This window comes from Gymnoscopelus microlampas (genome assembly GCF_963454915.1).
Source record: "Gymnoscopelus microlampas genome assembly, chromosome: 21".
Classification (NCBI taxonomy): domain Eukaryota; kingdom Metazoa; phylum Chordata; class Actinopteri; order Myctophiformes; family Myctophidae; genus Gymnoscopelus; species Gymnoscopelus microlampas.
Window position 1 is genome coordinate 24,857,673 of NC_139958.1, and position 27,307 is coordinate 24,884,979.

Sequence of the window (27,307 nt, forward strand, 5' to 3'; positions counted from 1 at the left end):
TCACTGGTTTTATCACTTTTTGTTTCTGTAACAGTAGTTTCATGTACCCCTTCCTCCTCTGGTTGCGGTTACAGTTGTGATTTTCTGGCTATGCTCCCCTCAGCATTACTGTAAATATTAATGTTTTTGGAAGAATTGAATTGAAAGAACTGTTAAGAGGCAATAGAAAATGAGGAATGAGTCTCTGGCCTTGGCCTCAACAAGACTGTAAACATTCGCAAGAGGGCATCACAGAAAGGGGGGAAAACAAAAACACTTTGGAATTAATGGACTTGAGTCTTGTAAAAATTAATATACACAAAAATGTCCAAATTAAATTTCTAGAAAACCCTAGCCTACGATCTTGCAGGCTTTTGCAAAGGTTAAAATGTAATTTAGATAGCATGCTATTTAGACAGATGCCAGGTTCATTTGTTGACCTGGCATCCTATAGTTTTTATAGTTTCATATTATTTTTGTTTTGTTTAGATTTTTATTTTTGTACTGTTTAGACTGATGATAGATGTTTGTTTTTCCTGTGATCCTAGATTACTATATATCTATGCATTTGGTGTATTACCGTGGTATTTGCCTTGCGTACTGTAAATCGCTCTGGATTAGGTCTGCTCAATGCCTAAGTATCTATTTGCATGTATATTTTGTGTGCATATGTTTGTGTGTGCATTCTAGATATTTAAATGTGCCAATGTATGTGGTGTGTAAGAGGGAAAAGGGATTTATTTTTTTTATTTAAATCTTCATGAATAATTTTGAACATAAATCTTCTCTTCTGGGGGTCCGCGGCCAAATAGCCTACATATGAATTTGGGGGTCCTTGACATGAAACAGAAACAGTAGGCCTATAGGTTTTCAGATGGCTATAGAGTTCACTGACAACTCTGATATCATGGTGCGTAGACAATGAGAAGGAGTCCACCTACAGTATTTGTCTATAAAATACAAGATTGGGGTGTGTTAACAGACCACAATTATGAATGAAACTGTTTTTCCCCCCTATGGCTCTCCTGTCATAAAGTCTAACCGGAAATGAGACACGAAATGAGTCACGTTTCTATTCCAGTATTTTGTAATAGCATCAGTTTCATACTGTTACGGAATGTAATTGCATAATGTACAAGCTCAGCTATATTATAGCTGAGCTTGTATTCTAGGAATTTACGCCATCGGTGACCAGAAGAAGTAATCTTCTATTACTCACTGACTGCCTGCAGTATGAAAATAATATGACCTCTAAACAGAGAGTCTAGTTAGATGTGCACGGAGTGCAGAGGCCTGTCAAATAATCGCCTGATAGCAATTGTTTGATGTTCATAACTTCTCAATACTTAAATTTTTTTTGTAGTTGTGAGCTTGTAGATCGGCTATTTTTGCAATTTTCATAAAGCATGGAATTATTAAGTATATGGCCTGTTTTGGCCCTGATACATTTTTTATTTTGATATCTTTGTATGTTTAAGTTATTTGTTTTTGTTTTGGTACTTTTGTTTACTAAGCATAAAACGGCAAACAGAATATGTTCAATGTTCAAAGCCATAAACATGATTCACAATTATTTGTATGAAAAAGAAAAGCATAGTATGTATTAATGATTAATTGAGTACAATGGACCACAATGGAAACAAGTCCTTTTAGCATAAACTTTGACTGTACTGGATAATAAAGTATTCATTCAGTTGTTAAAAGTGTTCATTCATTCATTCATTCAAGTAGCATGTAATGCTTAGGTCAGTGTAGCCTGTGATTGGAGAGTCAGCTGTCCAATTGTCCCAACTCTCTCCTTCAGTTTAGGACAGTGTTCCGGGCAGGCTGTGACCAGCACCCTGCATCCCTGCTTCTCCTTTAGAAACCTCAGTAGTGACTCGTCGAATACCTGGATTCCTTCTCTATAGCCATCCAACAACAGAAGAGCCTCAGTCGGACCCGTCAATAGAGTCTTTAGAAAATGTTCTGTGGATATCATCTCGAGAGAGAGTTGGGTCATTATTTCCTGAAACAAGCTGCATTTCACTTTGCTGCAGTCCAACAACAAGAGGAGATGACTGCTGCTGAACCCTAGGAGGCTGGAGGACCCGTCACCTGACCGCATGGCCCAGGACGATGCCAGGATTTCCACTACTGTGGACTTACCACTTCCTGGTGGTCCTTCCAGCAGAAGTGTCTCTTTGGATTCTTGGAGTAAAATCTGAAGATCCACAGGTTGGCCCTCACTTAAAAGTATAAGAAAAGAAAAGACAAGAGTAAGACATGAAGACCTTTAATGGACTATTTGGTCACCTTATAGCTCAGTCACTTCAAAGCCTTCCTGTCGGTGTGCCTACCATGTTGAAACAAAACAAGCACTCCTCCCATCAGTGTCAGCTTTTTCTCAAACTGACTAACACACCAGGCAGTTTGCAAAATGACTGATTTCTCAAGTTTACTGTGACATATACTGGAATCATCAATTGCCTTATAAATTCCCTTCACAAACTTCTTAAATCTTGTCCTGACAAATACCCCCATAATATGATAAAACAACTCAAACTAATACTGAAACTAATAAAAAAAACATGTTTTAACAATAACTAAAGTGAAACTGAAACCAGCAAATCCACTTAGGAATCTAACTGTAACTAAAAAATGAATACATAGAGAAAGAGATAGAGAAAATACAAAACTATAATGGTGCACACATACAAGCATCATCATTCATTCACTTGCATTATTGTTTGAGCCAAAGCGAGTAGGAAATTATGAGGGTTTTTCCAGAACATGTTATTGTAACCCCTCTATTTCCTTGTGTGACTCACATTTTAACACCCTGTCACTCTCTTTTCTTCCACACGCGACATACATGTGTGTCTACCTACCTATTATGTAGTCTGCCTCGTAACTCCGTCTGACAGAGGGAGTTCCAGCATTGTGTCGCCCTCGTGTTGGTAGATAGCCCAGCATAGTGAGCTTTCAGAACCTCCCTCAGGGTTTCCACACAGTCACTTGGAGCTGAAGTGCAAACAAAACACCATCAGCCACTGACTTATGTGATATAAATATAGGACAAACATTTGAAATGCCACCGTGAATTGTGAAAGTCCTATCAAATGAATCGAATGAATTGTATGTATTATTATTTGTCAAATAAGCTAAAGATAAGTATGCAAAAGTACTCAAGAGATTTACACCAGATAGGATTCTGAAGTTGCCGATCGTGACAAAATCAAACGCATGCCGTCAGTGAATAAGTAGTTGCATGGGATAAGTTGAATACACTGTAATGATCCAGGTTTTGCAATAAAAGTGGAACATTTATTAAAAGTATGAGGCTGACTGTAATAACATTAATGAGACGATACTTGTAAGCACTTTCACAAGGAAGAGATGGTACCTTCTTGTATGTGTGGTTGTTTACACCTCACGGTTAATCTTAAATGATATACTCAATATCAGTAAGCAGGTGAACTAGTATAATCATATAATGAAACATAATGCACATATTGTAGATTGACAGTACTAGTTACCTTGAGTATAAGTACAAATATTTTCCTCATTTCCATGATCACGTATTTGCAGACCTGTAAAGTCAAGAACAGAAATGTATTTTTTTTAAGTATTTTTTATTATTATTATAACAATAATAATAATTATTATTATTTCTTTATAGTTATAATTATCGTGCTTGGTGTGAGTGGCCCTTAAATGAGTATAATTAGTTTGACTCAGGCCAGGTTAAATCATAAGAAGCAGATTTTCTCAAGAACTTGACTTGAATCTCAACAATTCTGCAGAGCACCAGCCTAACACACCATTGTACTGTGATGAACATGATCAAGATCTCTTACAATCTTGTCATTTAAATAACTATATAGAGCTACAGCGTAAAGAACCACATCAAATAGACTCACAGGCAGTAGCGTCAGTTGGATCTCTCTCAATATCCTCCAGGATATTACTGGAACACAGCACCCCATTGTCTCTGAGCGCTAAAAAAGAAACATAAGACTCATCAAAAAGGAAGGAAAGATGCAGGCAGTTTTTTCCCCATGGCATTTACGTGTTGCTTCACATATTGCACTGCTAAATAACAAGTGTATACTTGTAAAGCACTTTGGTATTATAACGGTACAGTAAAAGTACTTTACAAACCATTTAAACATCATTATTATGTTGCAAATTGTGCAGAACGACACAGGTTCTCAACCTACTCACAACCCACTGGTGAGGTGGGGGTATTGCAAGTGGGCCCCCAAATAATTGGCAAAACACTGAGATTTTAATGATAACATAACATTAATATGAAAAGGTAGAAAAAATAACTTAAAGTATACTATGTTAGTTCCAATGATCCAAGCCGGAACACAATCGATAGATTGATCGATCATTAAAAAAACATGCTCTGAAAATGCATACAGTCCACCCATTTCCACTCAGCCGTGTTAAGTGGTCTGATGGGTGGACCACGAATGCTTTCAACATTTTCAAGTGGGCCCTGATCCAGAAAAGGTTGAGAACCACTGCAGTACAACACAGAAGGTTTGATGGCAGGTAAATTACAATTTAATGGTAATGCTTCCCTAACCATGATGAGTCATCAATTATTTAAGGAAATAAATAAAAGTATAAGAAGCATACATTTTTACACTCAGAGTTAAATTGAGACTGATGATTATACTGTGTACTACTGAAATGATATTGTTTGCTGGGGAAATTATATAAATAACACTATATCCTATACAGTGAAACCACCCTCGAATGTATAAACCACAAATTCCCCTGTCACACCAACTGAGACAAGCTAGGGGGGAGTTTCTCATGGTGGCACACCTGAAACGTCAGTCCCAAAATAGTAAATCATGCTTAAAATCACGTGCTGAAGAAAAAGGACAAAAATATCCAAAATCCCTGGGTCATGAAATTGTAGCTCTAAACAATATAGTTTCAATTGTAAACACAATGAGCAACACATTCTTCCATTTACTTCCTCTTATCAACATGACATAGCAAACTGCATGGGAAAGTACTCATAAAGGTACGATCACATGTTGATATACTACGATTTGTGGAAGTCCAATGTTTGTGTCCAAATGACTCAAAAATGTTTACAGTATGAATCTACGATACCTTCGGAATCTTTATGAGACCAACACTGTGTGTTGTACTGTACATGTACAGTACCTACTGATTACCTTTTTGTCGTCGATAAAGGAGCATCACCACTACGGCAATGACAGCTAGTATAACACACACACATGATATGATGAGTGTATCATTTCTCGTAGGCGATGGTGTTGATATGACTGTGAAAGAGTGAAGATACCAAAAGGTTAATGGCTGAAATGAAATAAATGTTAATGAGGTTCTGATAAGATGACCGACGGCGCCCTGGGGAATCAAGTCAAGAGGCATTCATTGAGTTAAACGGATGCTATTAGTACTTTATTTAAAATAGCACTTTGGAAATAACCTAATATACCAGAGGCAAACTGACACAGACTTCCCATTGTTTGGTTCCAAACCTTGAAAGTCAGCACTTTGTAGCAAGCTTCAACATGCGGCCCACACACTCTACTCAAGATCCTATTAAGAACGCATGTTTGCAAACATCAAACATAACAGGAAATGACATAGTGGTGGTTGGGTGATGATGTCACATATATCATTTGTAAGCAATCCCAGAAATTCTTCTCTTGCCAAGTGCACCTTGTGCGTCAACGCGTCCATGATAATATTGTATTGCATAAAAACAGACGACAATTCTGCCTAACTGACTTACCTTTGTTTAAACCTGCATCTGCATGAGGTATGCAGGACTTTGCCTGGCAAAAATCTATGCATGTCTTTGTCTTTCCTAGTTTCATTAATTAGTTAACCCTAACTAATGAAACAAGGAAAGACACAGACATGCATAGATGCAATCATCTAATTCCCTATACTTGTCATAAGATAAAGAGCAAAAATAGCTGATATATAATCTCACAAGTTGATATGATATTATTTAGATAAATGTCAATGTTTTATTTTTTTATTGCAACAAGAAAAGGAGGGGGAAAGGCCTGAAATAGGGACAGGGTTAATGTGGTTAGAACACATACCTGGAATGTTAAATGTGGCAGAAGCGCCTTCATCTGCAAAGGTGCACGTGTAATTGTTTCTGTCTGAAGAGCTGACATTTATCTGGCTGATGACCTTGAACAGTTGGTCTGATGTTGTCTCATTAGTTGTCCTAGAAGTGACTTTTCTGTGCTTTCCGTCTCTCCAGGTAACCGCAGTGAGTGGATATCCTTCAGACTGGCAGGTTAGCTCCACCTCATGACCGTCTGAAGATTCATGGATTCTTTGAATCACTTCTTTATATGGTGCTGTCGTGGAAAATGTGATGGTAGAATTACAAACATATACAATACATATACATGTATTTAATTCCCCACACTCTCTCTGTATCTCTGTCTCTGTCGCTGTCTCTCTCTCTCTCTCTCTCTCTCTCTCTCTCTCTCTCTCTCTCTCTCTCTCTCTCTCTCTCTCTCTCTCTCTCCCTCTCTGTCTCTTCCCCCCAACATGGTCAAGGCAGGCGGCTACCCTAGAGCCTGGTTATGCTAAGGTTTTTTCCTGTTAAAGGGGAGTTTTTCCTTGCCAATGTCACCAAATGCTTGCTCAGGGGGGAAAACGTTGTGGGTCTCTGCTTTATACTGTATGTAAAGTGTCTTGAGACAACTTGTTTTGTGGCCGCAGCTTAGAAGGTCACCGGTTCAATTCCTGGTTTCAGTCTGTGTGTGGGAAGTGTCCCTGAGCAAGACACTAACCCCTAACCCCTGAGCACTCATCATAACCATCTGAGCAGCCATCGGCTGGGAGAAGCTGCAACTGAATTTCCCCTGCGGGATTAACAAAGTTCTCCATTTTATTCATGATTTGGCAATATTTGGAATATATATTTGGAAAGATACACATTTAAGGTATTGCACAATAAAATAAAAAATGCTACACACTAGGGGGATTGAATTAGCCAACAGCAACCTTGTTAAGTAACACTGCTCCTACTTGTATTTTCACAATGACAATGAGTGAACTGTGCAGAAGTTTCATAATCAGTAAGTCCACACTCAGAGCAGAGGAGAAATACAGAGTTCACTACAGTACACACTGCACTTAAAACAGAAAGTGGTCTGATCTATGCATCTCAGCAGTTATACTGACCTTTGACGGACAATGTGAACATTTTATAATCAGCACCGCCCATCTGCACCAAACACCGATAGGTCCCGGAGTCATTCACCCTGAGACTGGTCACCTGTGATTTGGAGAGAGAACCAACCATTCAAGGTGATTGGATGTGCTGGTGTAGGACTGGGCAATTAACCAAAAATATATCGAAACTGATATTTAGAATCAATAACTAATTTGATCTTCAAGAATAGTGAAGCAAGTTTTTTGGGGGGACAATTTTGTTCCTTATAATTTGACAAATCGAATGAAGATTTTTAATAGATGTTTTTGAATGTGTGTCAGGATGCGTGTCATGTGTCATATGATGTGCATGGTTTGGATCCAGCTGTTAATTTTCTCATCACCACCAAATCTCATACACCATGTCCTACACAACAACTATTGCCAATCCATTACTTTCCATACCATTTCAAAACACATTGCTCACTGCCAACAAGTACGAAAAGCCAAAAGTTACCTGCAGCTTGGCCGAGCCTTTGTCCAGTTCTTCACGCAGCATGCTCACGCGACCTCTGTACGCTGGGTCTTGAGAAGCCAGCTTCTCGACCCCATCGTCTAACTGGTACACCTCCGCAGAAGGGCCAGGCATGACCCGGTGCCAGATCACCTTTGGGCCAGGGTTGCTCTTTGACGGCAGCGGTTGAAAATGGCAGCCCATTATGACGGTTCCACCAAACTCAGCCTCGTATGAGCGGCGGTCTGCTTCCACAGTGAACAGTGCTGTGGAGAGTTTGGAGAAGGGTCTTAAATCATTATATTGTCAGCTTTGAAATGACTGTCCAACAGAAAAATTAGGGCTACAGGGAGAGCATATCCAACAAACAACAATAAAGGTATAAAGCCTAATAATACTTGGTTGTGTGACACTGAAAACAGAACACAAAATACCTAGTTGAGGGAGTGAAAGCATTTAAAATATTTTTTTTCCTTTTTAACCACTTAAACCCTATTCTTATGAGTCCTTAGCAAAGTTGACCGCATTCTAAAGAGGCTCACTGATATCTTCACAGAAAATAGACCATCTAAATGCTCACAACGGCGTGTTGCAACGCCTTGTGAACAAATGTTCCCCTAGAATAGGGATGCTAGGGTTTAAATGTGCATGTGCTGCACTCGCTGTACGACAAATAAGCGACCTAATACACACATACCTGAGAGAGATTGCCAAGACATAACTTGGACAAGGAAAAGCAGGACCCAATCCATCTGACCTGAAGAAGAAACCAAATGGTGTGAGTGGCATGCTGAGTCAGTTTGCTGATGTATATAGTATGTGATCTGGTTACTGGGGTGCACATGACCATCTGATGGTCATGATGAATCAAGTGGGATACCGTATATCAGATGACAGCATCTATGACTCTTGTGATTGTACCAGGTTTGTTAGAGATGTGCAGAATAAGCATGAATCAGCACTGCTGATTTATAGACTATTACTTCCTTATAATGCCTGGTGACCTTTATAAAGAATTTATCAGCTGGTTGTGCTACATGTTGACTTCTGCAGAAGTCCAGACATTGATATTGACTGTCTGCTAAATGTAGGATGGGGTTATATGCAGGCTGCAGCACAGTGCACTGTATATTGGTGTGTCTATGTGAACTGGTGAGTTGTGATTGAGTTATCATCAGAAAAAGAAAACATGAAATGCTCATATAAATAACTTTAGTTTAGGTAATTATTGCAATGTGTTTTGCTCACTAGGCAACTACAAACGTAAACTAATAATGTTTAGGCTATACAGCGCATCCTTTAAGACGGTGGTTCTCAAGGTGTGGTCCGGGGACCCCCAGGGGTCCGAGGTGGTTCCAGTGGGTCCCCAGCTAAAATAGTAAAAATCTGTTTAACCACTTTAACACTATGCATCGGATAATAGCGAGCGACTAGCTCGTGGTCGTTGTACAAAATTCCCCAAATGCCATGCCTTGTGAGCTTGAACAAATGTGAAAAATGTCAGCGGGGGGGTCCGCGGCCAAATTCATATAAATGTTGCAGTTATTGACATGAAAAGGTTTAACGGATCACATTCCCAGAGAATCATGAACAAATGTAAGTAAATAAATAAATAGGCTAAACACACACACACAGTCTATATTCAAATGACTATTGCGTTGGTTAACTTATACCAAGTCCAAAGAGGGACACAGACGCCTCTTACCTGTTGGTCATAAACAGTCGCTGTTATCCTTTCATAGAGTCAGGTATTTTCTTCTGTGTCTGTTGGGCGGTATTTGATCAAAGTCATAGGAAAAGTCGACTCACTTTTGATGCTCACACAGTCACACTGGCACGAGGGGAGGAGGCACTTTCCCCGAAGTTATATAGACTCCTATATGCTTGCAGCTTGTCAAAGCTCCGCGACGCGAAAATAACTTGCTTTCTCGCTTCATCTATAGTAGAGATGAGATGCAGCGAGAGATTATATCCTCGCCTCATCTCTGTTTGCCCAACCCACGTGTAAAACACAGGCTGGGAAATGAATTTTGGAAATATAGGCTACCGCTACGGATACCGTAAAAGTATGAGTAACATTAAGTAGAGAGAGACTATCTGACCACAATGTGTATTGATACAGAGAAGGAAGTAGACATAGAGCCTAATTTACAGTAAGGAAGCTCTCGATTTAACCTGGTTAACAAAGTTCGAAACTAAAGTAGGACATATAGGCTAGTATTACAGTTTTTGCAGAGACGATAACCCATAGCCTACTTTCCTATTTCCTTCATATAACTGTTGTTTATTTGTGTTTATTTGTATTTTTACATGAATTATTGAACTCCACACCATAGCCATATATACTGCCTATATCAGTCCGTGACACTGACACCTGACCTAGTGGGATAGGCCTGCTTATCAGATTACAGCATTATAGCCTATCACAATATAATAATGTGTTCATAAAAACAATAGGCTTGATAGAGGTATGGGCTACAGTTGTACAGAATGATTCTTGGTCACAGATGTAGGAGCCCACATTATATGTCTATCTGCCTATTCATGTATTTTTTCCATTTGTCTCTCCCAGTCCCTGACAGTCAGTCAGTCAGTCTGTCTGTCTGTCTGTAGACAGACAGACAGACAGACAGACAGATGCCTGCATGTCTGTCTGACAGACAGACAGACAGACAGACAGACAGACAGACAGACAGATGCCTGCATGCTGCATGTGTGTGTGTGTGTGTGTGTGTGTGTGTGTGTGTGTGTGTGTGTGTGTGTGTGTGTGTGTGTGTGTGTGTGTGTGTGTGTGTGTGTGTGTGTGTGTGTGTGTGTGTGTGTGTGTGTGTGTGTGTGTGTGTGTGTGTGTGTTTGTGTGTGTGTGTGTCTGTTTTAAACGAATAAATATTTATTAGTTTTTATTTCGTTTTTGTTATAGTTTAATGATTGCATGGGTAGGAATTGACTAGTTCTAGTTTAGTTTTTATCTAGTTTTAGACTTAGTTGTATTTTTTTTTCAGGTGTTACAAGGAAAGCTGAAAAAGGTGGGATGAAAGCACACATGGCATGCAGATATGTTGGAAAAAGTAAAACAACACGCCATTCTATTTCGTTTTAGCACATTTTAGTTGTAGTTAGTTTTGTATTGTTAACTTAAATTTGTATTTATTTATTTAGTTTTTCTTTTGTTTTTGTTTCAGTTAACAAGTTTTAGTTTTAGTCTTGAGTTATCTATAATAACCCTTATCCGAACTGGAAATTGCATCACTTTATTTTGAGGGTTACGGGTAGACTTTCCCAAAGGGTGTAACTGCAAAAGCAGAAAGCCCTAGTACAACTCACAACATATGTCACAATACGATGTGAGCCAACATTATGACATTTCTTTGAAAGGTTTTGAAATTAGTTTGAAACATTTTTGCCTATGATAGCATGCCCAAACTAGGGATACCAGGCTGAGTAATTTCTGTGGAGTTTACGTAGATCATGACTCCATTGTAAAAATCAGAGGTGCCTTAAGGTCCTATCAGCGGTATTATCCTATTAGACACTATGCAATAAATCATCCCTGTCAACTAGCACTCGGAAAACCCACGGCAAACTGTTCGCAAAATCCTCTTCATATTATATATAGGATTGCCAACCGTCCCTTGAAATACGGAATCGTCCCTTATTTGGAAACTAAAAGACTTATTGAACTGATAAAGGACACACTTTGTTCCTTATCTTTGGGAATCAATCAATGACACACATCTTACAAGTTCAAACAGCTCATATATACTACTGATAGGGCTGAAAAACTATGTATTTTATGTCTGATATTGATATCTGCCTAACCCTTCTCTTTTAGTGTCATCTTTGGCCTAACTCGAGTCATAGCAAATTTCCTACATGTTGTAACCACTTAAACCCTCCCTAGACTTAGTGAAATGAATGCACCTGAGTTTTCTCTGTACTTCTCCCTTTACTTAATAAGGGATCAGGAAGCCCCGCTGGGTGTCCCTTATTTGAATGTCAGGTAGTTGGCAAGTTTGGCTTGCCCCTATCTTAATATGGCCTATGGCTTTGAATAACTGACAGATGGGAAGAGGCCTATGGGCTGAAATCATACACCTTTTACAGATTCTTTAAAAACAATGCTGACAAAGCAGTCTTTTAGCATTCCCTTAAGCGTGGAAGTACAGATCCTCTTTCATCGATGCATCGCGTTGTTGGGTAACTTTGTACCCAACAACATGATGCATCTATGCAAGAAGATAGCTTTGTTTGATATGCCTCACCCAGGAAATAAAAGGAATTCAAGTTTTGTTCTTGAAAGCACTTTATGGCCATGTGAGGTTCATTCAAGGAAGATGTTTTATAGCGCTGGCGCAGCATATTGAAAATGTAAACAATTTCGCCCTGTACTGTCATCAACTTACATGGACATACAGTACCTACAAACATTGTAACATATCACTGCATAACAGTAACAGACAATGCAAGCACACAGACCTCACAATGAGACAGTAAGACAGCTGTTTGTGTTAGGTTTGCTATGCTTGAGCAAGTTGTTAACCACATTCAAGAAAATATCCAAGTGCCTGCTGTTCCATAAAAAAAGGAAGGTCAAAATTAGCCATGCACAATTACTAGTACAGCTCTCTCTGTTCTGCAATTATAATTCGAAAATGTCTTACAAAAGTTGAGACATGGAAAGCTACTTACTAAATCCACTAGAGGGAGCTATTTGTCAAATATACAACAGACAGAAGTTGAAACATGATAAATAATTTATGAGAGTCAATTTTTGGAGCTAACGATGAAGCTAATTAACATGTACAATACAATACGTTATTGCTCTTTTATTGTGTGGGTAGGGCTTAACAGTACATCATTTAAGGTTGAGACTAGCTGCTCATTAACTTCTACTTCAGCAAGAGTGTGGGTGTGTGAAAGTAAGTAGTGCATTTTAGGGGTTCATTCATGTCAAGCAAGTATTTCAGTTTGAGTTGCTCCTATTTATGTTATCATTTAGTTACATAATATACTGTGTATTCTATATTATTTCTTTCTGATCATTTTAGGGAAACCACACACCCACAGTAAATCACACACACACCACCTATGTTCACCTGTATCAATGTGACTGTGTATACCAGGGCACTGCCCTGGTATACACAGGCACACTGAGGGTAGGAATTTCATGGAGGTCGTATAAGGCCATGACTGCCCCTCGTTTTGGGCATATGCACTTCAAAAAATGATGTATCCTGAGGCCACAGTGGCCTTGATGCCCCATCCTCACTGTCCCAATGTGCCAACTGATTTCACCACTTTCTCCTCTGCTTCTTTTCCGTCAATTTAGTTTTTAGTCTTGTTGAGATTCTGAAAGAATAGAAAGCTGTATTTATGTGTTTATTTAGCTGATAGTTATAGCTTACTGTGTATTTAAAATGAGATCATTATTAACCCTTAAATTAAATTAATACAAATCTGTTTTATTTGATGGCTTTGCTGCCCCCTAGCATTTGGCCTTTGCGCCCTCACCAAAGGCCAAGTGGCCTTGCCCCTAAAACAAAATGCCAGGCCTGGTGTATACTATCTACACTGAAAAGTTATATACGTCTCCTGCCTCCTGTTGGCTTCTTACCGGAGCCCCGTACAGTGGATGGGCAAAAGTCCCCCACCTTCCCGGAGAATACTCTACATTCGGAATAATTGTCCTATGAAATCTCATAACTTTTATTTTAGCTTGATCAACTATTCTGCACAAGCAGAATTGTGAATTAGCTTATGCACAACATAATGAAGTTAGTCCTTGCATTGTGCACTTTAGTTACATATATGGATTTTGATTACATTACATTTGATTAATTTTTGTGCACTATAGGCTATTACTTTGGATGCTTATTTTGACATCGTTTTTATTCATGTGATATGGTCTGCCAACCTTTCTACCCTTAAAGAAATTCACATCAATCTCTATGTCACAAAACCTTGATCAGTTGAACGATGGCCCAGGATGGACTGACTGAGCATATAATATTGTTCCACTGTCTATTCCCGTACGTATACTGTCAAGCCTGATTTATACTTATATACTATGCATCCTGGCTTGTATCTATTAACTGTATTAGAATTGAGAGACCATGCGCATGCATGCACGCGCTCGCGCGCACACACACACACACACACACACACACACACACACACACACACACACACACACACACACACACACACACACACACACACACGTAAAAAATAAAATGGCTGGGTCACTTACTGGTCATAAATGTAGCCAGTTTGGCCTCAATGGACTTTGATCCCTCATTTATCCATCTTTTTGAAAGTCCACATACTACTGATTCTTCTTTTCAATTAAATGTGTTTAGTTGGTGCCATATCTGTCTTCAATTTTGGGGGATTATCAGTATTCATCATCAAAAAGCATTGATGTGATCCGTGTCTCTGTTCTGCCTTACTCATGTAGACCAGAAAACACGTAATTATTGCAATATTTTTTCATTGAAACAAACACATTTATTTTGTTTGTTTTTTTCCCCGTCTCTCCATTTTGTGGCAAATACATTGTGACATAATAGTGCCACTGAGGTGCAAGGCATCAGGTGGGAATATGTTACTGTTATTACAACAATATCATAATCAGATCCTCGATCAAAAGCTGCATTGTCTGATTCCCTCGTTGATGATTCACTCATGGTCAGAACTTTACAGTTTTATAATAGAACTTTTGGATCATGAAGATGACTCACAGATGGATTGCTGTGGTGGCTTTTACCCGGATTGGGGAGATTCACTTATGATATTAAATGTTGTTGTAGTTAGCCTCAACGTCTTGTTTTTTTTTTTTTATGGCTTTTAGCCCGTTTGTTCTTGAGGACAGAAACGATCATTAAAAAATGAAATCATGCCTGCAATTAGTACTAATTAGTTTGATTGAACCTGACCATTTTAAGATATCTGTGGTGTCCCTCCCCCTACATTAAAATGTCAGAGACAATCACATAAAGTGGGGGTTCTTTTCAAGTCCCATCCCTCATGGCAAATTACTCTTTACCCACTGTCCCATTAATTGGTCCCTAAGCCGACATGACGTCACTGTGATGTCATTGAGCATTGTGCTTGAAATGTCTGGATCATTATTTTTCCATGAAGGGGTGATTTGGTGGAGATGCAATAATTGTAAGTTATGTCAATGTGATTCACGTCATGTTTGAGGACATGTGTTGCCTACTAATAACAGGGTCATTGGGCTTCCATTGGACTGGGGGGATGTAAAGTGTCAAATGTGTTAAAGTGCACTGCAATATCAATATCTAATTTACATTCTGAGAGTAAGAATAGACCCTTGTAGGGTCATTCATACACTCTTAGAGTTGTTGACACTCAGGATGTTGCATTGTGGTCAGCAATAATAACAATGGTAATTGTGGCAACTGCAAGAGTTATTATTAATCTACACACTTTATTGAATTTCTGTGTCCATAAACCAATCAGATCATCAGGCACAGATCTCCTAACTGTAGAATGCCACATTGTGATTTATGTAGCTTCATTCTCAAACTACACACGTGGTAACTTATAATTAAAGATTAGACATTAGGCCACACCATAATCATTTGTTTTTCAAATCTCAGTGGTGCCATACAGTGAAGTACAAACTGTAACCTGGATATGTAGTTACTTTTATTTATTGATTTATTTAGAACCTTCTGAATGTATTTTTCTTAATACTGTTGCAATTAATTGCACCAATCTCAAAGAGAAAACTTCCTTGTATGTCTAAATATACTAGTGAAATTAAATAATTCTGATGGCTTTGTGTGTGTGATTTTTCAGTTGCTTAGCTTTTTATGTATCCAGTACATAATAAACAGAGGCCATGTCTAGAACCTTCTCTACATTTAATTTACATACATAGTTTTATGTTTAATTGCAGGTACCTGACACTGCCTTAGTGTTCTAAGATTCAAGACAAGCAATTATTTGTTATTAGGCTACATCTCTAGCCTCATAGATTTATCTTATTGAGTCTGACATTAATTTTGCTTACAAGCAAATGTCAGACTCGATAAACTAAATCTATGACGGTCTTGATCCAGAGCTATTACATCTCATATGGTATATGAGAGTAAAATTCTTTGGTTTTGGCTCCCCAACACTGTAGCAATGGACACATTAAAATAGCAATATAGTAACAATAATAATAATAGTAGATTAAAATATATACAATAGCACACTGTGTGTTGTTCTAAATATTGTGTGTGTGTGTGTGTGTGTGTGTGTGTGTGTGTGTGTGTGTGTGTGTGTGTGTGTGTGTGTGTGTGTGTGTGTGTGTGTGTGTGCCTGCGTGCGTGCGTGCGTGCGTGCGTGCGTGCGTGCGTGCGTGCGTGTGTGTGTGTGTGTGTGTGTGTGTGTGTGTGTGTGTGTGTGTGTGTGTGTGCGTGCGTGCGTGCGTGCGTGCGTGCGTGCGTGTGTGTGTGTGTGCGTGTGCGTGTGCGTGTGTGTGTGTGTGTGTGTGCGTGCGTGCGTGCGTGTGTATGTGTGCCAGTGACGCATAGGGTAGAGAGGTGTGGTCTTGCCTATATAAGGTTTAGGTCCGTGAACACTGAACAGAGGAGCATAAGAACAAACTCGGCTACAATAAACTTTAAGGAGAGACTGACTCAAACATCTTCTTGACCATTGACTGTCTGCAACAGCAGGAGAAGACCTAGAGTCGGAAAAAAGAAATCTGCAGATCCGAAGTAGCCTAAATAATCCAAGGGAAAGTTATATTGATTACAGTTAGACAGGTAACCATGCTTTTAAGGCTGACCTTCGTCGTGCTGGTAGTAGGTGTGGGCAGCATGTGCAGACACGTGGACGCCGATGCAAGCAGTGAAGTTGTGATCGGCAACTATGGGGTTAAACTGTGCGGGAGAGAGTTCATCAGAGCCGTCATCTACACCTGCGGTGGATCCCGGTGGAAGCGTTCCTTAAGGGAGGAGTTTGGTAAGTTAAAACATACTCTCTACCGTTTCCCTTCATTTAATGGACCAGGGGTCTTCAACAGGGGGTCTGGGACCCCTAGGGGGTCATCAGAGACAGAGTTACTATAGGGAGGGGCCGCCAAATATATGTGTGATAGGATTTTTGTTTTGTTTTTACATGAACCACTTGAACCCCAGCATCCCTATTCTGAGGAAAAATATATGAAAAGTTTAATCTGCATCACAATTTTATTCAATATATAGTGGGGGTCCCTGGTTCATCTCTATCTCGGCTAGGGGAACCTTGGCATGAAAAACGTTGAAGACCCTTGGCCTAGACTTTTAGTTAACTGAGGAGAGGAGACTGTTCCATAGAATAGCTACTTCTTGAGCTCTTAATTACTAAACGAGCATATTAGTTAAAAGGTAGCTATAGGCTACCTAACTATCGTTATTAGTAAAGTTGATTATTCTTGGATAATCATTGACAGCAGAGGTTGTCTTTATAATGTTTGTGCCTTGATTTCAGCACCACGGACAGCTCATTTCAAGGGTGGGCTTTTCTCATTACAACTAGACTTAATTTCAATCGTTTTAAGTGACAAATTATAATTATAATAACTTTCATAATGATCTCTTACATAGGGGGAAATTGCATAATTCACCAAAATTGTCCATTTATTGTGACTTAAGAACGTCTAGGCTACTGAAACTTTTTTTTTCTTTCTTTTTTTGTAATAGGCCTACAAGTCAGATAGCCTATTAGTTTAAACATAATCACCAAACCCCCTTTGTAAAAAACGTATTTAATATTGTAATACATCTGGGTGTTCTACCTTTCTACAAAACTGTAGGTAATGTCAGAACCTGAAAGCACCACAGACAATGATTATACACAGCATGCTCAGTAGGCTATACATATAAAATGGTTGCGGCAATATGTGTGCTGTAAAACACGTCAGGAACCTATGTGTGTAGGTATACTAACACCAGCACTTTTAGTGTGTAGGCATAAATACATACATTTGGATGATGATGGTGAATGTGTGCTAACTATTGGTTATGTTCTTCTCTCTTTCCCACCCAGATCCTTTCCAGATGAGCTCCTACATTGACGTCAATAAGGGGGATAACAGGCACACCTGGCAACATAACTTAGAAACAGATGCTCGCTCTCCTCTCCAAGTCTCACCCTCATCTCACTCACTGGCAGACCTCTTGTCCCTTTTCGGTGCAATACGAGACCCCGGGGAGCCAGTGGGCAACCAGGACCAACGCGAGTGGTTTCAGCAGCCCCCAGGTTTAGCAGAGCAACAACGGAACCCCCCCACTGACTCCACGTCCACACCCAGCAAGAGGAAGAGGAACTTTAACCTGGGCGTGGCAGGGATGTGTTGTAGCCAGGGCTGTACTAAGAATGACATTGGACACTTGTGCTGAGAGGGTGGTGAAACAGGGGAGGGGAGGAGGAGTGCATGTGTCTGTTGGGTAGAGCAGGGAAGAGATGGGGACATGGAGGGGTGATTGATGCACAGTGAAATGCTGATCGTTAATTTAACCACTTATAATCTAAAGCACAACGCATCACATCGTGACACATTGAGAGCTTAGATCTATTCTTGGAGATAAATTGAAAAGATTATTGAAAGGTTTCACCCATAATGACATCCCCAAAATATGGATGCCAAGGATAAAGTGGTTAAATCTAATAGTGTACAAACTGACCATTTTGAATTTCTCCTATGTCTTCTATGTCTAAAAACGATTAAATTATGATGATAATGATTATCAAGTTCATAATACTTTGTATTGTCCAATATTGCTTTAATGTCTGAACTACAACCATTCAAAAAGAAAATGAAAACAAAACATTTACAAATGCAGGAAAATATTTCCCCCCACTTGAATACATTAACCCATTTAGACCTGCGGCCGATTCTAGAAACGCCTCCTAAATCCTGATCTAAGTTTTCTGAAAAACTTCAAATACGTATTCAAAAATTACAAAAACGTATGTTGCTATATACTGTACATGGCAACAGGAACCCCAAAAGGGGTTCCCGTCTTGAAAGGTATAGTTACAAATAGGGGTTCCCGCCCAAAATGGGTTAAAGGACATGCTGCCTTGCCTGCAGACTAGTCCTACCTGTGAATATGTACATATTATACCATTATTATCCATTAATAGCATACTACTGTGAACCTGTTGCTGACCTCTATTCATCAAACTGACCCACGGGAGGGTCAACACTATTATATAATGAATCCATATAGAATGCGTCATGTTGTGGCCTAAAACATTACTAACAAGCTACTTGAGGAGACCCTTTTTTTTTTGGAACCTTTTGAACCTTCATGTTTGTGCGTACAGTTTGTCTGTAAGCAATAGTGTGGTTTTCTCCATAAGACATGCAAAAGACAGAACACACAACCCATTTCAAAGTTAACATATTAGGTTTATTCCACCAGCATATTAATTCATCGTCTTCTTCTTGATTTAGTCATCAAATCAGATTCATCGTATAGAGATCTTATTATTAAGACAATGCAACAAGTATTGGGATTAGATAGAAATTACTGTAGATCATTGTGCCTTACAGCTATGACAGAGAGAGAGTGAGAGAGAGAGACACAGAGAGATAATATTCTAAACAATGTTAGAGGGCAACCAGTGTCTTTCACAGGGGATGTGTGTACGGTATATGTATTGTGCACGCAAGCTTAATGGGAGAGTAGGTTCATTTGCATACTGTAGGTGTTGAAACATGCTTGAAATGTTGGGATATTAAATGTGTTTTGGTGTGTGTGTGTGTGTGTGTGTGTGTGTGTGTGTGTGTGTGTGTGTGTGTGTGTGTGTGCGTGTGTGCGTGTGTGCGTGTGTGCGTGTGTGTGTGTGTGTGTGTGTTTTTACACAACACTCAGCCGAGGACGCTACTCTGTTTGAGTTTCCTCTTGCCGACCTCTACTCACATCGCAAATGTGACAAGGACTGAGTGCCTGACTTCAGTCATCTACATTTCTTTTATTGAAACTGTTGCACGCTTGTGAATATTAATCTTGCATGGCAGCTGGGCCACAAGAAATAACCAATTTTTATTTTTTAAAGTTTTGGGGTACATACAGAATACTACATTCATCAATATTTTCACATTTCAGTAACAGCTTAAAACAAAAGGTAAAAAAAAGAAAAAGGAAAAAAAAGAAAAAGCCTACAGCAACAAGCTTTTCCCTTTTTTCAATATAAGATATGCAGAGTAAGGCTCATAAGGCTTACTGTACAAATAGATAGATAGATATTTCTGGCCAGATAATATAGCCTTATAGACAATTTTATATTGCCTATATACACACTTTAATAATCATAAAAGATATGAAAGATATAACATATTTTGAGACTTTGTTCCCTTTAAGAAGAATTATATTCAGAAGTACATTCAGTTCTACAAGAGGGTGAAGGTTACTGTGCGTCGATTCTACTGTACATGGAAAGGACAAACATTAAGATTAAGCAATTTGTGCCTGAACACTTGGAGGGATTCCCTCATGAGCTTTTAAACCAGGCTTTAGTAAAACAAAACACTTCAGGTTCTCTACGATGAAAACATTGAACAATATCCCAACCATTAAGCTTGGAATATTGTAAAAAGAGCAAACATGCTACACTTTACTACAATGCCTGACTTCCTTGCAGGAAATGTCTCACAAGAGTCTATTCTGGATCCGTAACAATGCCAGTGGTGTCTTCCTCTGCACTCTAGCACTTGTCTCTCTGGTAATTCCGTTCATGACTGCAGTCTTGGCCCCCCCATAGGCCATTTTCCAGCATTGTTCCAGTGTGTGGGTGATTTGGGGCATCAACAGTAAAGCCTGATTTATACTTAGTTGTGCGACAGCGCCAGTGAAACACACAGAAAATAGCCAAACTATGTACAAGCTGTCGTAAAGGTTCCTTGTTGTTATCTCCACCATATCTCAGACAGCTGAAGGCCGGAGAGGAGATTATGTTTTTGCCCCCTCCATTCGTACTTCGTATGTTATAAATCTTGGACCGTAGGTCGTACAGTCACAAAACAAAAACAAACAAAATAAAACATTTCCCCTGGATTCCTTGGCTCATGACGCAACTCCCCATATAGGCCCTGCCCTATGAAGTAGCGCTCCCCCTTTTGAGATATTTCCGGTGCACAACACCTACGCAACTAAGCATAACTCAGGCATAAGAGGTCAATATAATCCCAGTCAACTGAAGTTAAATGTGTGCAGCCACACAAGACCAGTACAGTTAAGCTCGGTTCAGCTGGATTTGGCTCAGTGGTGTGTTAATTCATGATTTGAAGTGCAGTCAGATGTGCAACTGTCTCCAAGTCTATAATGCAGTGATCATACAGTAGAAGTGGTCCCCATGTCTCTTTGGTCCATTCATACACCAGTTAGGTGATGCACACTTATGTTTGTGTAAATATGTACATTTGATTATTTGATTGAAATGGTATAAAATCATACATTTTGCTGAGGAAGCTATTTGAATCTGGAGCAGAAACCAAATGCCTGTATTGTATAATTTACGCAGAAAATTATTTACTTCATTATTACAATGTACCTTTCTTTTTTTGCAAAGAAAAAGTATCCTTTTAGAACAGCAAAATAATTTGCTATCAGAGAACTTCCAGTACGCAGCACTACATATAAGGGCTTCCTAACTGATTACAGGCAAGCTGTGCTGTGGTGAGATACCAGACAGAAATCCAGTGGTGTAACAGCACAGCCGCGAAGAAAATTATTCTAGTAAATTGGAAATCTGAAAACTCGCCTTCACAGAGGCATTGGCTGAATGAACTTTCATCATATTGCACACCAGAAAAGATACTGTACAATGTAAGGAGAAAACCTGCAATATACAAAAGAATCTGGGTCAATTTCTTCAATGTTCTACCATCAATATCTTCTCATAGTTGATTTAATTCTATTCTGTTTTATCTGATATTGTCAAAAGGTGTTGTGGATAATATTGAGAATTACAAGTTGAGTAGTGTACCATTTTGGGAAAGGGGTGGGGGTAGGGTTTGGGAGGACTGTCTTTTTGTTCTGTTTTTATGGTGTTTTTTGTGTATCTTGTCTTTTTCCTTTTTTGGGGTCTTTTTAGTATGTATTGTAAAAAAAAACCTGAGCGTGGCAGGGGAAAAAAAAGAGAGATATGATAATGATATGTGTACATTGTCAATAAATACATCTTTAAAAAATAAAAATAAAAACATCAGTGGTGTAGAGGCTATTATGGACACAAGCATCCTGCAGATGAGTGAGCAGTGGGCACACAACTGAGAATTTGGGAATACTGAGTTATTGGTTCAAGACCAAAAGGTCACCGTCCTCATCCCTCTTTGCTCTCACGTATGGTGTCCACACTCTGGGCTAATGCCTTGAAGGTGGGTCGCTGAGATGGTTCATTGCTCCAGCACTCTGTCATCATCTTCTGAATCTAAAGGGCATATTAGTGAGAGTGCGACAGAGAGAGAGCGAGAGAGAGAGAGAGAGAGAGAGAGAGATGTTGCTATATCAGTGGTGCTCCAACTTTTCCATGTCAAGGACCCCCAAAATGATATGTATTTGGCCGCGGACCCCCATCTAAAAATATGTCGTTCCAGGGACAACAAAAATAGCAGATCTACAAGCTCATAGCGTGGCACTCGCGGTGCCACGCTATGAGCTTGTATATTTGCTATTTTTGAATAGCCAAAGAAATCTTAAAAAGACACAGATGCATTCCCGGTCTTATTGGATTAAGAGTTACTGACCTCCTTGGGGCAGCTGTCAGGGGCAGGCAGCCTGTATCCCTGTTTAACCAGCAGCTCGATCAGGTGGTACACGATCATCTGACCCTGCTTGTCAGTACCCATCTTGTCCATAAATACCTGCATAGGAAAAAGTAGTTTGCATTTGGTTTGGGATAGGTTATTCATCATCACGCTCATACACCCGGTGCGTGATGAATAAATGATCTGAAAATGCATCTGCGAATATTTCACATCAAACCATTAATCTGGTGATGCCTTATTCACACAGGTTGCTGCTTTTATATGCGGTGAAAAATCAACCTCCTTTGTGTAAATAAATTACATGTTTTACCACAATGTACATGGATTAATGCAAAATAAAATCTCACCAGTCCTAATGTGTGATTTGTGAAACAGTGTGCAAGGTGTCCCCCACATGCTGTTTCCTAAACAATTAACATAATATGCAACATTATTATATTCTAGTAATATTGTTCTTGCTGTTCTACATACTGCCAACCAATTGAATAAATCACTGACTGAGGCTTTTTTTTGGGGGGGGGGGGGGCTTTTTATGCCTTTATTTTAGAGAGGGATAGTGAAAGTAGGCTGACAGGAAATGGGGAGAGACACGCAGCAAAGGTCGTCGGGAAGGGGAGTCGAACCCGCGACACGCTGTTAGGCTGGCTTTGCAACCTAGGGTGCCTGGACCATCATGCCACGGCCCAGGCCTGACTGAGGCTTTAAGCATTGAGCATTGAGAGCGTCTGTGACGCAAGCTCTCAATGCGTCACAGACGCATTGAGAGCTTGTAGACAGGCTATTTTCGCTACGCAACATGCTTTCATAGAGAGAAGACATGCTGGCTTCTATGGAATCCAAATGACTGAAAACAGTCGTGGCGACTAAGAACTTTAATCCATGCACTGTATAATATTTGTGTTCCGTGTGGATGTACGCATGACACAAACAGCAGTTTAAATGAAGGTGAGTTAATTTGACAATTTTATGCTGCCGGCGCGTAAGGACCTTAAAGCTGCACTACCATCGAGCTAATAGAGCCTGCCTGCTGCTCGGGGGATAAATTGAATCTTGACCACCAGGTCAGAATTCGTGTCAGATCCTGTGTCTAGGTGAGACATGACCTTTGACACAATCTAAATGTCTCAATAGAAGAGCAGGGAGACTAAATACAACCACCCCAATAAGTTATATTATATTTGTATACTCTGCCACACAGATTGGACAAAATTACATTTTATTCATAAAAAAATGTTACATAGTGCCGCTTTAAGAGATGAGGTAGAGTGAGAAGGGAGAGCATGACGTACCGCTGGTGGGCTGCAGTTTTTGTCACTGTGAGTGAAGAGTTCATAGAGAACCACACCGAAACTCCACACATCTGATGCCACAGAGAACTTGCACTGGGTCAGAGACTCTGGAGCATACCTGTAAGACACCGTGACACACACAGCAGCAGTGTTTATTTAATACAATGACAGGCACACACACTCCTTTAACTACTGTCACCCCGACATTACTATCTTGGGCGCGTCATTAAAGGCGAAAATTAACAAAAATTTGCAAAATAAAATAGGCCTATAGGTTAAGATCCACTTGATGTTGAGTGAAGAAGATGCTAGCTAGACATTAATACAATATAAGCAGAGACACTGAACAAGTCTCTGTGTACTGGAACAGAGAATCTAATTTATGCCCCCATGCGACACAGATGACCTTCTGTTTCATGTGATTTTTTACAATTAATTTATTGCATTTTTCCAAATACAGTCATACAGGAGTAGGCAGAATCATGTTAATTCAATTATTATTATTATTATTTTGGAAAAGAACCGTAAAATGAAAATATTTTCATGTAGAAACTAATAAAGTAACAACTAGTACATTTATGCTATACTCTAAATGGAAAAGCGCTTTACAATGTGCACTACATTCATGTGCAATTCAAGTTTTGCTAGTTATATGGCACATAATCTGGCCGCACAGCACTAGTCTCTTATTAAATCAGTGTTGTCTCCCATTCCCTTTAAGAACCATGTGTGCCTGCACCTTGTACATTACAATTTAAATGAGAGATTTGGCAGGTTGGAGGAGATGCAAATGGTTTTCTGCTGAGGAAACAGATTTGTCTTCTGGCATCAACAGAACAGCCGCATAATGTGGGCACAGGGAATTTAATGATGTCAGGAGATGGGGAAACAAAAGCTCTCCGCTCACCAAAAACATCTAGTGGAAATGAGAAGTGGACCACTCTCAGTGGGCATGCAGTTCAGAATTACCGATAACTATAATGTGTCCTAATTTATGTCCAAGAGACATCTGTGATATCTTGTCATTTTATTTACTTACAGTAATAATCACATGCTCATTCTCTTTATTTAAAGGGCCTACACCATGAATTTTAACTTTTTCTTATTTTTTGTGTGTTTTTGGTCTCCCCTACCTCTCTTCTATCCTCAAAAATAACCCAGTTTGAACACTCAGGCTTTCACAGCAAATCTGGGGTTTTCTGTAAATTGGTCTAAAAACAGGCCAAACTGATTTGGTCCCCCTGAGATAACATGCATACAAACTGGCTCAATAGCGCCCCGTGCCAAACATGACAATGTGGTATTGCAGGTGAAAGTGCTTTATAAGCCAGAGAGAAGTTAGTTGGAATGAGTATATCTGAGGCTTGATTTAGGCTTGAAAAACGTTTGAGGGACATAAACAATATGATATTAGATATTATTATTATTATTTTAATTCATGGTGTAGTCCCTTTAAACAACATATTAAAGCATGACAGGACGGAACAACTGTACAGCTCTGCATATTGCACTGCACTGATGGTTCTGTTTTGTGACATCATACTGTACACATAGTGGCATTAGCTGTGATTAAAGGAAGGGTAAGTGATTTTCATTGGTTAAAATAAGTGTTAAATAGCTCTATATTCTGATAGTACTCATTGCTGTAGAGTGTTTGTTCAGTAACAGGGGTCTCCATGTCTCTCCAGCTCTTTATTAAACAGAAAATAAATGTTCAGGTCGGGATACCAATTTTATCCAATAAGGATAGAGAACTCAGACAGGATACAGATTAAACAAGTGAAATTGGAAGTGATGACACAAAGAAATGAGCAGGAAAAAATTGAAAGTGGAACACTATAAAAATGAAGCTGATAAATGGGTCTCCTGATTGGCTGAAAGTTTGTCAGCTACCTGAATATGTATTTTCTGTTTATTAAAAAGCTGACGAGACGGGTAGACCCCTGTGACTGAACAAACACTCTATAGCAATCAGAATATAGTGATTTAAAAAATATCACTTACCTAGCTAAACACATGTAGACAAACCCCATTCTAGATAACTTGGCCTTCGGCCATTACATAAAAATGCACTGATGCCTCCTCACCAGAAGATGGGGCTTTCCCCAGGCTCTTTGACAGTGTAGTACTCCTTGTCCTGTGGCAGGACCTTGGTCAAACCAAAGTCTCCTATCTTCACCCTCAGTTCAGTCTCAACCAGAATGTTCCTTGTGGCCAAGTCTCTATGAATGTACCGCTTAGTGGCAAGGTAGTCCATACCCTGGAAGAGAGACACGACAACACGTAAATGTCATGAAGTGAACACAGTTAATTCATAAGTCATGTTGTGTATTATTTAAGATGTACTGTAAACATGAGGCATAGAAAGGAAGACATTAACAGACAAGGAAAGCAAACTCTCTCTCTTTCTGATGGTGCAATGACGCATTGTGATGCACTATGTTGTCTAATTATACAACAGGGATGTTGTGTTATAATCTGCAGTCTCCTCTGAAAATATAACAACGATATAGTAAAGATATGTCACATTTATAGGCTTTTTGCCACTGTCCCAAACAACGTTATTTTCTATATGAACGACTGTTACTGTACCTTGCATATCTGTGATGCATAGTGCAGCAGTTTCTTGGCATCAAAGCGGTCCTTATTCTTGATGAGATAATCTCTCAGACTGCCGTAGGGAAGATACTCCATGATCAACCTCAGGTTCCTTCGCCCTGGAACAGAGACAAAGAGAACAAAGAGTTAATACAAAGGTAAAGTCCTTTAGAACCTCCTTGAACCCAAATCAACTTGAAGAGCTACATGTCAGGAGCATGAATGTTGGGGTTTAGTTAAACATCTGTACATATAAAACATAGAAGGACATTAAGCACTTTTGTTGTTATTTGCAATTAATATAACCGTAATTTATTAACTCTTTTGGGGTTCAGGTGTTCAACCCATTAAACCATTATCAACCCATCTGACCACTTAACACGGCAGTCGTGCTAAGTGGCCAGATGAGACGGCCACGTGCATTTTCAGAGCATGTTTATTTATGTTCCGGCTTGGATCAATGAAAGTAACATTAAGTTCCTATTTATTGGTATCACAATGAAAACTAAGTTTCAAAGATTTTAATTATCATTAAAATCTTAGTGTTTTGCCAATAAGTTAGGGGGCCCATGCTATGCCGTCTTACCAGCACTGTAGCAGACTCCCTTGTATTTGACAATGTTCTCATGCTGGAGGGATTTGAGGATCTCGATTTCCCTCTCAAAGTCCCTGAGATGCTCTGCCGTGCTGTGCTGCAGTTTCTTCACTGCCACCACCTCCCCTGTGTTGTCCTGAAGAGGGTCATACCTGCACATCTCCACACTGCCAAAGTTTCCCTGAGAGAGAGAGAGAAAGAAAGAGAGAGAGAGTAATAAGTGAATGATTTAGAGTCTAAGTCAGACGTTAATCTTCTGAAGTGAAATACACATTGCACTGTGAGTAAGTAATCAGTAAATAGCTACATACTGTGTGTGTGTGTGTGTGTGTGTGTGTGTGTGTGTGTGTGTGTGTGTGTGTGTGTGTGTGTGTGTGTGTGTGTGTGTGTGTGTG

At 39.5% G+C, this 27,307-nt stretch overlaps 3 protein-coding genes across 3 annotated transcripts in view; 1 reads left to right on the top strand and 2 right to left on the bottom strand.

Moving 5' to 3' along the window:
- Positions 1-1,425: 1,425 nt before the first annotated feature.
- LOC311037622 (uncharacterized protein) lies at positions 1,426-9,485 on the bottom strand. The gene is made up of 10 exons (XM_084046858.1): positions 9,360-9,485; positions 8,352-8,411; positions 7,658-7,920; positions 7,171-7,264; positions 6,069-6,335; positions 5,163-5,273; positions 3,882-3,959; positions 3,498-3,551; positions 2,850-2,982; positions 1,426-2,207 (listed from the first exon to the last, which is right to left on the bottom strand). Exons 2-10 carry the CDS (start codon positions 8,404-8,406, stop codon positions 1,721-1,723), a joined length of 1,542 nt encoding a protein of 513 aa, XP_083902984.1. The 5' UTR covers positions 8,407-8,411; positions 9,360-9,485; the 3' UTR covers positions 1,426-1,720.
- A 6,934-nt stretch (positions 9,486-16,419) lies between these two features.
- Positions 16,420-18,054, top strand: rln1 (relaxin 1; the record flags this gene model as incomplete). The annotated part of the gene is made up of 2 exons (XM_084046532.1): positions 16,420-16,636; positions 17,702-18,054. The coding sequence occupies exons 1-2, from the start codon at positions 16,444-16,446 to the stop codon at positions 18,052-18,054; spliced, it is 546 nt and encodes a 181-aa protein (XP_083902658.1). The 5' UTR covers positions 16,420-16,443.
- Positions 18,055-19,688: 1,634 nt separating this feature from the next.
- The window catches only part of LOC311037542 (tyrosine-protein kinase JAK2-like), a 30,991-nt gene continuing 23,372 nt past the window's right edge, over positions 19,689-27,307 (bottom strand). Inside the window, exons 19-24 of the mRNA XM_084046747.1 lie at positions 26,904-27,093; positions 26,312-26,436; positions 25,807-25,979; positions 23,720-23,837; positions 22,410-22,526; positions 19,689-22,093 (exon numbers count right to left, since the gene is read on the bottom strand). Coding sequence (XP_083902873.1) covers positions 21,986-22,093; positions 22,410-22,526; positions 23,720-23,837; positions 25,807-25,979; positions 26,312-26,436; positions 26,904-27,093 — 831 coding nt within the window. The 3' untranslated portion in view covers positions 19,689-21,985. The remainder of the gene's footprint in view (positions 22,094-22,409; positions 22,527-23,719; positions 23,838-25,806; positions 25,980-26,311; positions 26,437-26,903; positions 27,094-27,307) is intronic.

What these genes read in the sequence shown, in the direction of transcription:
- LOC311037622 (XM_084046858.1), bottom strand. Translation starts at nt 8,406, where the DNA reads ATGGATTGGGTCCTGCTTTTCCTTGTCCAAGTTATGTCTTGGCAATCT. An exon ending in AAGGCTCGGCCAAGCTGCAG is followed by an intron (nt 7,265 to 7,657) that starts GTAACTTTTGGC and finishes TCCAAATCACAG; the next exon opens with GTGACCAGTCTCAGGGTGAA. An exon ending in TCCAACTGACGCTACTGCCT is followed by an intron (nt 3,552 to 3,881) that starts GTGAGTCTATTT and finishes TTGACTTTACAG; the next exon opens with GTCTGCAAATACGTGATCAT.